The sequence below is a fragment of the Idiotropiscis lumnitzeri genome, chromosome 10 (assembly GCF_059441095.1).
Source record: "Idiotropiscis lumnitzeri isolate Australia: NSW breed Sydney's pygmy pipehorse chromosome 10, RoL_Ilum_1.0, whole genome shotgun sequence".
NCBI classification, from domain to species: Eukaryota; Metazoa; Chordata; class Actinopteri; order Syngnathiformes; family Syngnathidae; genus Idiotropiscis; species Idiotropiscis lumnitzeri.
In genome coordinates, this window is record NC_142400.1 from 16,144,621 (window position 1) to 16,159,868 (window position 15,248).

At 39.7% G+C, this 15,248-nt stretch overlaps 1 protein-coding gene across 2 annotated transcripts in view; it reads right to left on the bottom strand.

The window, feature by feature from the left end:
* The window catches only part of vps13b (vacuolar protein sorting 13 homolog B), a 303,806-nt gene that overhangs the window by 153,887 nt on the left and 134,671 nt on the right, over positions 1-15,248 (bottom strand). For both annotated transcript variants that reach the window (XM_088306201.1, XM_088306202.1), the window contains exons 23-25: positions 11,869-12,103; positions 10,276-10,493; positions 6,407-6,610 (exon numbers count right to left, since the gene is read on the bottom strand). In XM_088306201.1, the coding sequence (XP_088162327.1) occupies positions 6,407-6,610; positions 10,276-10,493; positions 11,869-12,103 (657 nt within the window). The remainder of the gene's footprint in view (positions 1-6,406; positions 6,611-10,275; positions 10,494-11,868; positions 12,104-15,248) is intronic.

The following is a 15,248-nucleotide window of genomic DNA, read 5'->3' on the forward strand; positions in this document are numbered from 1 at the left end:
AAGGGAACAACATGCAAACTATAGAACTGCATCTTTTGTGTAAACAGGAGATAAAAATGTTTGTGGTAAAATCATTCAAAAACTTTAAAGATTCCCAAAAAACTAAATAATGCCGACATTAATATTATAATATGTGTTTATTAATTTTGGAAAACAACTTAAAACCTTTTAGTTGATGACAAATGCACACAAGTGCAACATAAAAAGTGTGAGATGCCATTTAGAATGAGTTAAAATTTACCGTACAGCCATGAGCATGTTGCAAACCATGGATTCCACGGGCCAGAAGCTGAGCTTTCTTGAATTTGTGTGTGTCATCTTAAACACCGCTTATCCTGTACAGGGTCGTGGAAGGGTGCTGGAGCCTATCCCAGCTGATTTTGGGCGGACTACACGCTAAACTGGTCGCCAGCCAGTTGCATACACCCCCCTCATTGAGCGGGAACCGATTCCACGCTGCCCACAGACAAGCCAAGCGAATGTACCACGACACCATCGGTGACCCTTCTTGTATTTCCAGACTGAGTCGTGTATGACGAGAGCATGAGGCAGATACTGTATACTTCAAGCCTCTTACCTAAAATGTTCAGTGTGGAAAATGACATTTTGAAAACATATAACCCAACTTTAAATTAATTTGAACCAAGCAGTCAAGTGAACAATAGAGCAATGTATTGCAACATTCAAGATAAAATACCTAAACAGAACAGCCCAAGGCTCACCAATAGTGTGGTATGGTGATTTTCAAAATGTGGCCCAATAGCACAAAGAATTTATGTTTAGACACGAGTGGAAGGAAACACACTTGGTGTGACACAACATCAACCTCCTCAACACCCACCGCATAAATCAGAGGGAGGACACTGACACTGCAACAGCCTCCCCCTCCCTGACCATCACCAGACATCAAGTCAGCGGTGAGCAAGCTGTCTCCACCCTGGCAAGGCAGCAGCAGGCCCAAGCAAAATGTGTCCAAGAATGCTGAAGGCGTGAGCTGCGGAGCTGGGGGAGCCCTTCCAACATGTTTTCAACATGAGTCTGCATCTGGGGAAGGTTCCAACCCTGTGGAAGACATCATGTCTCATCCAATCCCCAAGAGCTCCAACCGGAGTCTGACAGAAGACTGCAGACCTGTGGCCCTGAGCTCAGACCTCAAATGAAGACCCCTGAAAGACTTCGCCCTTTATCCGTACCTCAGACAACATTCAACACACCCCTGCAGTTTGCCTATCGGGCAAATGTTGGAGCTTTCTTCATAATTAACAAATCTGAAATTCCTGTTAAATGGGAGTCAGAACACACCTGCCACCATTGAAAGCATCTGTTGTTAACCACAAATAAAGTTCAGATGTTCTAGTAGGCTTTTATTGACATTATTTTTCTTTATAGAAGAAGCCCGGAGGCCTTTTGTTTATACTGACTTGTTTTATTGGAACTACTCATAATTCCCTCCACTTTGACTAAGACCTTGGTTCCAGCTGAAGCCATCTGAAGAAAACCAGCCGCACAGTTTGACGTTGCCATCAATATGCTTCACTCTAGGTATGGTCTTCTTTTGGTGAAGAGCAATTTTTTCGTTTGCACCAAACATACATTTTTGGACTCAGAACAAAAGGTTCAACATTGGTTTAGTTGAACTATAACATTTCCCAACACATGTTCGGGAGATATAAAGTGTTTGTGTGAAACATAATCAACTCAGATGCTTTTACATTTACGCCAAACATTTGAATAAGACGGGAGATTGTTGTCACACAGAGAAAGTTGCCAGAAATTCCTGCATCACAAAAATTTGGCATCTTCCCTGACCAATTTTCTTTTGAGCACTTTCAAGTTCTTTGTAATGCCACTGTTGTGTATTTGTAATGCCTTGGAAGTTCCTTCATACAATTCTTCTGACTGATACCCATTTATTTAAGAGCTCATTGAGACATTTTCACAAGGTTTTTTGATAAGGTCTGAAATCACTTCTAAAGTTCTTCTTTAAATAGCTATGGCATCGTATCGTCAAAAATGGTGCTTTTAGGCATTCCGTCTTTTCTTTTCTGTCAGTTAGTCACTTGATACACTTTTAGGGGCCCCGTCATTGAAATGAATGAGAAATTGAAGAAAACGGACAGACACATCCATGGTTGTATAACAAGGTGTGCAGACTTGTGCAACGACAAATTGCTCAGTTCGTTTTTTCTGATCTCAAAAACATTTCAGGTTTTGTTAAATCACTCTTCAAAACCGACCTACTCAAAATTGTAGTTATGCATCTTTACATATTGTTGTTTCATATTCTTAAAATGCTTTTGATTACTTTGGCCAATGATTTATTCAGCCCTTAAGAGAAATCCAATAATAAAACTACCAAACGCAACTAGGAGTTTGCCCAGCTTTGTCAGTTTCAAGTTGTTTCGTGACCATCATGGATTTTCTTTTTTTAAGCAGAAATCCCCCGATGGGTGATTGTTGGCGAAGGCAGCAAAATGCGCTTTCACATCAAGGTAGCAACTGTTCAGTTTTAGTGGTATTTCTTGTTTTGCTTGTTGAACATTTGAAAATTTCCTTGCGACAAGAATAGCACAGGCATAGGTCTGGTGAACATCTGGCGAACGTTTGCAACTTTAAATGAACCCTGACGAGAACGCAACAGTCGCTACTTTCACAAACAGTCGCAAATGTTCACCGCTCAATGGAAAATATTAGATTTGCGAAAAGATAAGATAAATACGATTAGATAAGTCCATGAAAACAAAAAACTGAAGTGAAATTTAAAATAAATAGAATATAAAACCCCATTTACTTCATGTTTAATCTGTTTGACTAAAATGACTCCTGCTCCACTCATCAAGGTGATAAAGAAAACACGAGGTGCGGCGGGTTCCTTCACATTCCTAAACTGCCAAGTTGGGGCCCCAAATAAACACACATATCCTTTCTTTCCCACACCTTGGAAAGTAGTATACAGTTTAATTTAGGGGCCTCTGGGCTATACGTGGGCTGAGGATCCAAGTTTATTTTTTCTCCAGAGTTTGCCTTTGCTCATCAGAAAGGCCCAAACACTGGCAGACAACAGCAGGCTGTGAAGTGTCAGAGATTGAAAGAGGGAAGGACACACTGTCAGGGGGTGGGCTGCAGGTTAATAATAATGAAAGTTATTTAAAGCCGCCTTTCAAAGCACACAAGGATATCACACAGTTAAACAGTAAAACGAAGTGGATAGACGATACATCAATGTTTAAAAAAGGAAAATAAAAATGAAGGCCAGTCAGAAACTAAACAGGAAACGTTTGGCTTTGAAGAGAGTCTGTATTGCACAGGTCAGGTGGAATTGAGTTCCACAGTTTAGCAAAATTACTGAATGTTCTGCACACACAAGAGTTGAGGCCAGCAGGCGGCACATTGAGGTGGAGATGAGGATGTGAATCCGAGTGTGGAAGATGAGGTGGAAATTTGTATAACATTGAAAAGGTATGTGAGGGGGAACGGAGAAGTTATGATGGCCTTTAAAGTAAGCAAAACCATTTTCAAATGTATGTGACGTTTATCTGGCAGCCAGTGGAGGATTTTTAAGATGTGGTGATGTGATGGAAGGAGGTTGGGGAGGCGTTCTTATTATGACTCAGCTCAATTCTGAACCCGTTTGAATTTATGGAGGGATTTGTGAGTGAGACCAAAGTGATGAAAACTCAACAATCGTCGACATGACAGTGAACATTTTTACTGCGGGTAGAAAATATGTGGAACTTGTGACATTATCTATATGAGCTTAAAATGATATGTTGCTGTCAAGGATGAACCAGGACAGAGGGAAAAAAAATTGAAAAAAAGTACGCACTGAATCACAATTTGAGTTTAGTGAGATAGTCTGTGAGATAAAATTTGCTGGGGAGGTACAACTGGGTGTCAACCGCATTGCAATGAGAGTTGATGGTATATTTGCAAAAATATATTGCAGATGGGAATGAAGATATGTGATGAAGAAGAGGAGTCAGCCATGTTGAGTGGGGGTGGGTGGGAGTTAAATGGTTTCACTTGAATGAACTGAGTGCGGCCAGAAAGGTAGGATTTAAACCAGTTTGAGGGAGATTAGCCTAGTAAAGAGGATGGCGTAGGATTTAATGTAAAAGGCCGCATGCAGATCAATGATAATAAGGATGCTGAGAGTCCGTTGAGTCCTGTGGATGGGGTAAAAAGCATATTGGGATGATTCAAACAGGTTGTTATGGGTGAACTAAAATGAATGATGGGTTGAAAAAAGTGAACAATAAATGAGATAATAAAACAAAAGAATTGATGGCAAAGGATTGCTTGTGTGCATTATTGACACTAACTTCATTCATGACCTCAGAATGCAAATTACAGCCTCTCCACGTAGACAAGAAAAAGAGCAAATTGGGGAAGTTGATCACTTCACGGCAGGCTAGTGAGTTGTGATAGGTGGGTGGAGGGCAGCGCTTTGCTGTTGGCAGAATGAGATGTGGGGTGGGTGTGGCGGCTTTGGGGGTTTTGCACCATGAGTGACTTTGTGAAATGGAAGATTACTCTTCTGTGGTCAGGGATTATTCAATGTCTGTGGAAAAATGAAACAATAAATGGAAAATATGACGCTAAAGTTTATTACAGAATATTAAGAAAAGTGATTTCTTCTACAGTGAGTTAGTAATTAATCAATCTGGGGCCTATATTTAAACAAGGATCAAGAAATAAGTCCAATTGAAAAAAAACATTATTTTCATTTATAAGGACAGTATAAAATTGTCATGTGTTGAATGACTTTATTGGTCGTGGGGATTGGTCAAGATTGGCATGTCTTATGGTGTGGCTATAGTTTAAAAAAAAAAAAAAGGGAGTAGGAGGAGGTCATGGGGTGTGCTTCTTGGGGAGAGTGTGCTGCCACTACTGCTGAGACTTATCAAAACAGCTCCTACATTCTTGCTTAATCATCAACCTTCCACAGGACTAAACACTTCTACCAATGTTTGTACTTAAGTAAACAGTTACAAGTGGGTTGTCAGGGGACTCGAAGGCTGTGTTAGAGAGACACGCACAAAGACCTTCCCCGACTAACTAAACTGTTGCTTTGCCACTGGTTCCACAAATGATGCAAGGATAAACAAATGCTGATGGCTGTAAAATGAACGCAGAAACAGATGCAGATAGACATATGCTATGAAAATACCATGTATACTGACTCACTTTATTGCCTCTCAGATGTCAAAACGTTGTTTCTATGATCCCGGAGGGCCACACATTCCTGACAGGTCCAATGTAGTCAAGGAGCAGTCATTAAAATCACTGGCTGGTCGCCACATCGTAACAACACAAACACTCATCGAGACCATCATTTTAATGCAGCTGGCTTCTTAACCTCTCACAAAAATCACACGATGCACAAGGGATGAAATGTTTTACGGGTATACCGATTAACTGCGAAACTATTTCAGGCATTTAGTATTAATGTTGCTTTTTACAAATCAAATTCTTGAATCATGTGTTCACCAACCAAAGCTGTACACCAAGGTGAGCTAAATATCTCGATTGTCATTTTAAGGAATTCTCATGGGACCGCGCAGCCATTGACATGTGTGGCTATTTTGCACATACAATGTCTGCAAAAACATTTTTTCTATATACTTTGGAAAGATTGATGATGACTTACATTGTTAAAAATAAACCTTCTTGTAATGCTTATGAAAAATAAGATCTGTGTTTGTATTTCAGAAATTTCAGAATTTCAATATAAAATGTTCATACCATGCACACTTTTCCCTTCGGCCAAAGCACAAACGATGCAAATACATTGACACATTTAAACTCATTGCTGCATCATCACTGCTTCAGCAAATACCCTCACACTAGGATAGAAATTTATTACCACTAAATGAGAAATAGTACATATATAGAGTGGTTGTCTACCCTTCAATCCAATACGAGCACTGTACCAGTATTTTGAACATAATGTCATGTGTTGCTGCAATAGGTTTTAAGATTGCAAAACAATATCTGGATGTGTCACAATGCTACCAGGAAACTAGTGTGGGAACAGATGAAACTTAAGTGCTGCGTTGCCTCCTCGGCCTCTCCGGACTCCACAAGGTGTATTTTTCGCTTTTAAATTCATTCAAAGGTGTATTTTCCCCTTTTAAAATACACTTTCTCAAGTAGCCTGGACCTCAACCAGATTTAGGTGCTGTGGAAAGACGCTGATAGTGAGTCAGACCACAAACAATTTCTCAACAAGAATGGTCATCTGATCACCAACTCCAAGAAATGTTTGGTTGAGGCTATTGCTGCCGAAAAAGGTGACGATAACGAATTAAGGGGCAAAATAAAAATTGTCTTTGACAGGTGGATATCTAACGCACTTTCTTAACAGACCCTCGACACGTATTAGCAGTTTAACTACAAAACAAACCTCAGTAGGAGATCCCACATCTGCAGATGGGCTATAGGTGCTCGTATCAGGCAAAGCTGTACCAGCACTGCTGTGTACTGAAGAAGATGGTGCAGCACCAGTGGGAGGCTCAGGGATACTGGCGGACTGACGTAAGATGCCATGCTTGTGGAGACGAGCCCATGTCGACGTCCAGCTGAGAAGGAGCTTGTACAACAGCTGCACCTGAAGAGTGACCAAAGAGGTAAGGAAAAAATGCGTGAAAACATGTTTTGAAAGAATTGGAATAAAATACTGTAATCCATTGCTATTTGCAGGGATATGGAGTGAACACCGCTGCGGATAGCGGAAAGAAACGTACAAAGTGGTTTTTGGGGGTTTTGGTTTTTTTTTTGTCTGTCTATATTGATAGTTTCAAACACTGGTGTCAAAATCAGAGCCCGGGGGCCAAATCTGCCCCACCACATCATTTTATGTGGCCCGCAAAAGCAAATTCATGTTTCTTGCTAAAAAAAAAAAATAAATAAATAAATAAATAAAACCAATAGTTAATTTTTACTTATTACAGTTTTCACGGACCTCTGTTTTCTAAACTAGTTATTCATCATTTTGTTGTTTTTATGGAATAAGAGGCAATCAAACGTATTTTTTGGTGTTCAGTCAAAACGGCCCTCCGAAGGAAACCCTGAATATGATGTGGTCCGTGTCAAAAATTAGTTTAAAGACCTCTGGTTTGAACTACGAATATACCACAAACTCTGATCCCAGAACTTATACACATTTCAAGGTGTTACAACAAAGATCACATTAAGATCTAGAGAATTGTGAGTAGAGATGTTTTTCAGCTGATAGATGAGATTTTGTGAATAGTTAAAAAAATTACATACTTTTATTATGATGCTGATTGATTTATGTTTTTTTTCTTCTTTTTACTCTGGCCTGGTTGCACAAACTTCCCAAAAGTTGACCATGGCAACAAAGCAGGATATGCTGTTCCAGTTGGGTGAATTAAAAGACAAACCTTCGAAAACATACCACACATATTGGCATTTGAAAGCAGAGTTGGATATATTTGGGCCAAACTTTGACTCCAACAGCTGCTTTAGGGAGTTCTCGAGTAGTTGAGGTCATTACCACTGATTTGGCTTGACAGTTTGGTAGTTGCGTGACACTAAATCGTTTTACATCTCGAAGAGACAGCGTAAAGAGATGAGTAGCCAGAGATGGACCGCAATCCATTCCCATAATTGAACACTGATTGATTTTGTCTGACTTGAAACTCGGAGACTGCGCTGTAAAAAGTGATTGTTTTGAAATGTGCTCTCATTTGAAAAGCGACGCATGCGAACACATGTGCCGTACTATTCCGATTTTTTTTCTTTATCTATAACAACAAAAATCCCAAAGAATTACCCACAGAGGAAACTTTGTTGTCTCATCAATTTCCCCTTAAAAAGAACTCACCACAGTAAGGAAAAAAGCTTGGCGTCAAAGTGTTCAGGGCAATTTATCATGTGCTCACTTGAGGCCATAACTTTTAACAACAACAAAGCCAAAAACATGAGTGGAAAACATGACAGGGGAAAGCAGGGGGACGTGATGTGATGCTTTCAGTTATTCATGCATTCAGCTAAGACGTATTTAGACAAGAGGGAGCTCGAAAAAAGTGACACTCTTTCACCATGAGCTCAGTTGTGAACTACCACCGGTCTTTCCAAAGAACAAGGTGCGCAGATATCAGCGAACACACAAAACATCTTTAAACAACTCCAAACGCAATTGTATTTTTCTCAGCTGCTCATTCGCCCACACATGCAAGGCTGTTAGCACATACATTAGAGAGAATTCTTTCTATAAATAAATGGAAATCAGCGCAATTCATTACAGCTGGGTTATTTCAAACATGTCTAGGAAGACCTGCTCACGTTAGTCCTGCAGCCATGGAAGGGACAAAGCCAACAGCTGTCTGCCATACCCAAGCAAGTGGACTGTGCCTCAGGCAGCAGAGACTTTACACCATGCACCATTCTCGGAGTCGGAGGCCAGTAAATCAAACCAAACACAAGAGAGAATAGAGAGTGACGGCGCTAGAGAAGGACTGCCATGGTCAATAAATTACCACTAGTCGGAGCAAAGTCTTGACTCCAATGCCAAGTGCTAACATGAACATTTTAGCGTCATACTATGTCCAATTCACATATCACACATCATGTCTTCATATTTTATTCAGTCATCTCCACACTTTCCCTATCATGAAGATGAAGATCAAACTGTCATCGTTCAAGTTGAACACTGCATTTGACCCATCACAGCAGTGGCAACTACTACTACAACTACTTAAAGACCCGAGGAGCAGCTCAGAGTATCGGGTTCTTCCTCAAGGACACGATAGCCGTGTGTCCAATGGGTGTTAAGAGTGGATGGTCTTGAAGTGGGTCCCCACAGTGAAAAACAATGACCTTAAATACAATAATTTACAATAATTTGTTCTATGCAGCCCAAATAGTCTATCACAAGATTCTCATTATTATTGTGTTTGTGAAATGTGACTTAAGCAGCAAAATCTATTTGTTTTTATCTACCGCAGGGGATGGTCATTTCATTCTTTGTGGGTTTGAAAATGAAGAAGCACTATCGCCATAAGTAGTCTTGGAATAAAAATAAAAACTAACGTAATTACGAGCAAACGTTCTGGCAACTTCGGAATAGAGGCGGAAATGCCCCCCCTCAAAGTAAACATTAAAAGTAAAAATTAAAACTAGTTAAAAAAAAAAAAATCAACCTCGACTTCACGTTTTTTCACTTTTTGCAGGGGTCCTATCTCCATTAACCGGGAAAACGAGGCATTCCTTCAGTACAAAAAGACCACCGTAGATGATAGCTAACGGCCATTGCGCGGCCAGCATTAATGCTACATGGCTATTACTATAAGTTGCTACAGCTTATTAATAAATGAGAAAAAGAGTTGCAGGTGCCTATAAACCAACGGGACACTCACATGTGAACGGGTTTCAAAATCCATTTCAACATCGTTTTTATGAGTCCGTGTACGTGAGAGCCAAATAGACACAGCGGCGAGCAGGCAGACTGACAGAAGAGGCAACGCAGCAGCGAGAGTGAAAGTTTATGACGTACGATCACAAATACGCATATATGACCATTTATCAAGTTCGAAAAGACTATTATGTTCATTTTTCGTCATCAAGCATAAATCAATATAGTAATTATTGTGGCAGGCCGACTTTTGAATTTTAAATTGGGTGTACTGAAACTTTTAAAGGACTTTCTGGCAACTCATACACTTCATCCAGGTGTTTGCAGTTCCTGATTGCAATATCCGAACAGAGCAGCTGTGTCTGCAATCTGACGGCTGAAGTCAGTGGTACCTACACAGCAGGATTGTGGGTAAATGCGATGGTTGCGGTTTTCCTTGAGAATTAAACTTGATTGATTATGTGCAACATGTCATGCAAACGTCTTTCCTGCTGCGCCCCCCTGCCTTTTTCTCTCTCTCCATCATTTTAAAGTGTCGGCAAATAGCAATTCACATTACACTAATTATGCTACGAACAATAAGAAATAATTGAAGGCAATATGAATTGTTCAGCAAGCTTTAAACACTCTCGTCCCGAGTCAGAAGGCAGACCTGTTTTCTTTTCTTATTTAACAGTTGAAATTTAAACGTTAAGTGCGAAAAAAAAACAGACATACTAAAAAATACATAATACAATACATACAAAAAAATAAATCAAAGCATGTATCATTCCTGCTGATATTGCATCACACGATTTTGTTATCGGCCACAATATCCGCATCGTATCGGAAGTGAAAAAAAGTAGTATCGGGACACCCCTACGAGTTACATCTGACATTTAAGAGATATGACTTACCTGAGGGTTTGAGCACTTGACTTGGATGGGCTGCAGATCCACATGGAGGCAGACAACAAAAGAGTGCCTTCCTTCTGAACAGTTTGGCGCCTTATGCGAGGTGACAGCCAGCGTGGAGGTGCATCCCATCGGTTTGAGGAGGCTCAGGCTGCGCTGTTGCCCCAGCAGAGTGTACACACTGAACTGACTCAGGTTAATTGTCCATGGAAAAGCATCACCTGGTGGGTGCATGAATCAAAGAAAGCAGGAAAACATCAACATGCACACAGGAACATTGTGGATAACCAGATGAAATATGTTTGGTAAATATCAACATAACTACTTATTAATTGGGCCTTGTAGTAAGGACACTTTATAACTGCACTCTTCTGTTGAGTATATTACTGCATTATTCATTTATTATTATTATTATTATTTTTACAATAATCCCAATCATATATTTACATCCTTACATTGATGAACTGATTTACCAGAATTAGTTGTTGTGATAATGTATAACAGATAATGTACCAACATCTCGATGTACTTTTAGTTGAACGAATTGTTGATGTCCCCGTACGTAGAACAATGTTGTGAAATGTGAAACGTTACAGTTTGAAATGACTGTTTTGGAACGTTTGTGGAATAGTTGTGAACTTGACTTTCTGTACATGGTAGATTTGTGTCAATAACCCAAATGTATGTACACGTGTGGATCATGTTTTTTTTTTGTTTTTGTTTTTTTTCTTTGCTGGAGAAGTAGAGTAATGCAAATTACTGGGCACAAACTGCTTGTGTTTGTTTAATCTATTTGGCAAATAAAGATGATTCTGATTATGTTCGTTTGGTAGATTACCGCACAAGATATATCTGTACTAGGAAATAAAAAGCAAGCATTCGTGTGAATTTCAAAGCACACAATTGAAATGAACTTATGGCTGAGATACTAATGACGTTCAATGGAAAGGGAGGGGTGACATGTTTTTAAGGGTAGGAATATATTGCTAATGCCATCCTTTCACCAGCAATATTTGCCAGCACTACTGATGTCACTGTTTTTGTTGTCATTTTTTTTCTCCAAGATTTTGGTTTAAATCTGTATGCCCAATTCTGATGTCACTGCAGAGTTAAGAAAAAAAGAGGGGTACCCCCAACTTTTGTTATTCTAAGAAAGAAAAACATTGCTGGACTGTCAGGGCTTATGTCAACTTTGCCAGGTGTGCAGACCACATGTCCAAGAATCTCTCTATCTCTCAAAGCTGGCCTACTTAAGTTTGTTTGTCTTTTGTGATGGTAAATGAGTAGTATTCGGTCAAAGGTTTGCTTAGTGGTGAAAAGGCCATAATGATGATGAATTTCCATCTTAAATCTCAATGCTATTATTCGCTCCGTGCAGTGAAATTATTCATTAAAGTCAAATCATAATCATGTCAAACTTCAGACCGCGAGTGGTATTCAGAATTTCAATACAATACTTGCTCAAAACTCGCTCTCTGAATATTTATAGTTTGGGATTTTTGTTCACGTCTGCTCTTAACTAAACCAAACGCAAAGTTTTACATATTAGAATGTTTTAATAAAATGCATTTCATTGCCTAAATTGTAAAAACTTACCTTCTTCTAGGATGGGCTTGGAGACCTCAAAAGGGAGCTCCTGCACCGGTTCCATGTACTTGTGCCCAGCACTGAGGACACTGATCTGGGGCAGGCAGACCACAAGAGTTCCGGGCATAGATGCTTGGTTGTGGTACCAGCTTCGGACTGTACCAGGAATGTCACCAAAGATGATGGTGCTTGGGGATGGAAGGCTGTCATTGGGCAGGAACACACAACATGATTGCAGCTCCAACTGGAGAGAGAACAGATAAATGAAAAACATTATTCAGAGGAAGAGCATAAAATATAATACCTATGTGATATGGTAATTAGAATATATTTTTAAAGGAATCTCCTAGGCACGGTTTCGGAAAAACTTTCAAGCCATTGGTCCATAACCACCACAACACAAGGGTGTTCAAGTGCAGACAATTCACTCACCCTCGTAACCTTTATGCAGGCAAGACCTTCTTGACTTTGACTATTTCATGTTTCAAATTGCAAACACAGGCTAAAATGTATTTTCCTTTCATAGGATATTAAGTATAACACACCAACATGACTAAACCAGAATCTGAGAGTGTTCTCTAGCTTAATTCCAATTTAACTATAGTCTCTTAGCTAAATAGTAATGAGTGTTATAGTATGGGGTTCCTCTGTTTACAACAAAGTTTCATTCCTACAGTGCTGACGTAACCCAATTTTTACATAACTCGGCCAGTGTGTCGTAGTTTCAATAACGCAGTGAGTAAGGTCATGATTAAAGAAAAGATTTGTTAAAAAAAAAAAAACCTGACAGTATGGCAGTAACTGAATGTGTGATGGTTAACTCCTACACTGCATGCCCTTTGCAACCTCAAAATATGGTAAAGTCTCCCAGCACATTTCATAAACGTATTATAAATATAAATCCAATTCAGCATACATTCCACAATTGCAAACGTCCACGCCAACAAATGACAGGCTATACTGCCCTGGACTACATTATAAATGACACAGACAAGATTCATGTGTAAAAATTCCACCAGACTGACAGATGAGCAGAGACAAAAAGAATGAAATGGGGTAAAACATGACAGAAAAGCTTAGATGGGAAAGATGCGGTAAAACTTAGTCTACAGCTGAAACACGGGAAGAAAATTACTTTTATACTGCCAGGAGAACTGTAGATCTTAGCAGGGTTAAGCTGTAAATGCAGACTTACTCCTGTTGGCCCCTTCAGGCTCCCAGAGGTGACGTTTATTGTGCCATACATGATAGTAGTATCCCACCAGCATATGTAGATTCGTTATATTTTGTCCACTATGTTTATAGCTACACAAATGTATTGTTTGCAAGTAACATAGGTGATAGTTTTAGTTAGTACATGCTCTTGGGTGCTAACATATCTCAATTATTTCACTTTTGCAATATTGAAGTATTTTCTGTTTTGTAAAACGGTTAAAATGTTGCTGAAAATGTAACGTGCCATCTCACGTTCAACATAATGAAATTGTACTTTCAGGCGATGTGATACACGTAGAGAGGGAGATGAAATTAACAGAGTAGATGATTATGAACATAAGACAATTGGACAGATGCCGGGACTCAGAACATGCAGCTACTGAAAAACTTGCAAGAAAGGCTAAGACATAAGAATAAAAAAAAACAGGAGGAAATAAAAAGGAAATATAGTTCCACAAATCAAAATGGAGTAACTGAAATGAAAGTCAGTGTCTTGCCAATGCTGTGATTAATTCAAGCTTTCAGACTGCGGAGATTCATCGACCATCGCAAATGGAACTCACAGCAACTTCAAAAGGCAAAATAGTGAATCAAGACAAATGCTGCAACGAAGCATGCTGGACATAAAATTATCATTAACCAAGTTGGGGCTTCTGTAATGATCGTTTCAAGTCAAGTTGTTTGGTGTCAAACAATATGTCGCTATGAATAGCATACGAATGTTACCATGTAAATACCTTGCAATTTTTTTTTTTTTATTATCCAGCATCCCGCATAGAATTTAAGCCCAGGAGAGGCTAAAATGTCAACTGAACAGTCATGAACCTAATTTTGGAAGCCCCCGTTGCTGACTGGCTATCATTCATCCTGTTTTCCAAGCTACTGTTAACAACAGGTCACTGTGGTTTACCTCAGAAAACTCCATGAATCCACTGTGGTCTCATGTTTGACTTGCGTCTCACTCATAAGCACGACGAGGGAAACATGCACTTTCCAACCAAACCTGAAAGACCTGACAGAGCTGACAGATCCAACGAGAGAAATAGGCTGAGGTCAGAATATTGCAAATAAATCATGAATTTGAGTACGGCCAAAGCACTGACAACATCCTTTTCCCCGGACGGACTATGTCCATCCCACTCCGTCACCCATCCCAAATGCTCATCAGTCCTTTGGTCAAGGTCAAAGCTTGGCATATAGATCTCTCTCCATGACCAGACATTGACTCCAGACGGAAAGTCCATGTAGACATGTTGTGAGCTGAAGGCTGAGGCTAAAGATAAAATCGTAGAGGGGCCAAGAGGTATGCAAAAAAAAAAAGGTTGAAAGAGTTGTGGGGAATACAGTGTTTGTGTTAAGCATAATTACAGTTGCATGCACAGTGAACGTACAATAATGAATGTGGCTTACACTCAGCACAGTGAGAAATGCATGGGTGTGTGGGCTTTGTGTCTCAACTAACTAAAGGTTTAACAGTGCACTTGAGGTTGTGTAGGGTCAAGTATTGTATTCCCTACAATTATGTGTAACAGCTCTGTAGCAAATCAATAAACAAAAGAATGGAAGAAGTTAGCCTGTATGACGATGCCTCTTTAGTATGAGCTGATGGGCATGTCAGGTTTGTGTATGTTTTTTCTGAGAGAAAGAAAGCATGCACAATGTCAGGACAGGAAACGAAGGATGCCAGGATGACCGAAGATTTGTTCCATCAGATGCTAAGGGCGTGAGGCCCACAGCTGCCACATGAAACTACACTCAAAAGCCACTCGCAAATTTGTGTTTCATCCATAATAGAATAGTGGAAAATTAATAATCATTTGAGGGCAAAGCCATGGAACGGCGGGATTTCCAAGTGATGCTAAAGGAACATTCTAAAATTAGAAATGGGCACAAGAAAAAGCTGAAAGCCAAGAATGTAATTGCTGTTTGGAAGATCTGTTACACAACTCTGTCCTCCGTGGTTCAGGGTAATATGGAAATAAAGCGGCATGAATTATAGATAGTTTGCCTATGAAATGACTTGGGTACAATAAGCAATTCTGATTCCAGTCTTCTGTTGGTGAGAGATTTGGGAATTAAACAGTACATATCATGAAAGACGCAAATGGAACATGATTTGCTTGCTGACATTATGTCACAATGAAATTCAATGAAACAAAAATTCATCTGGGAAT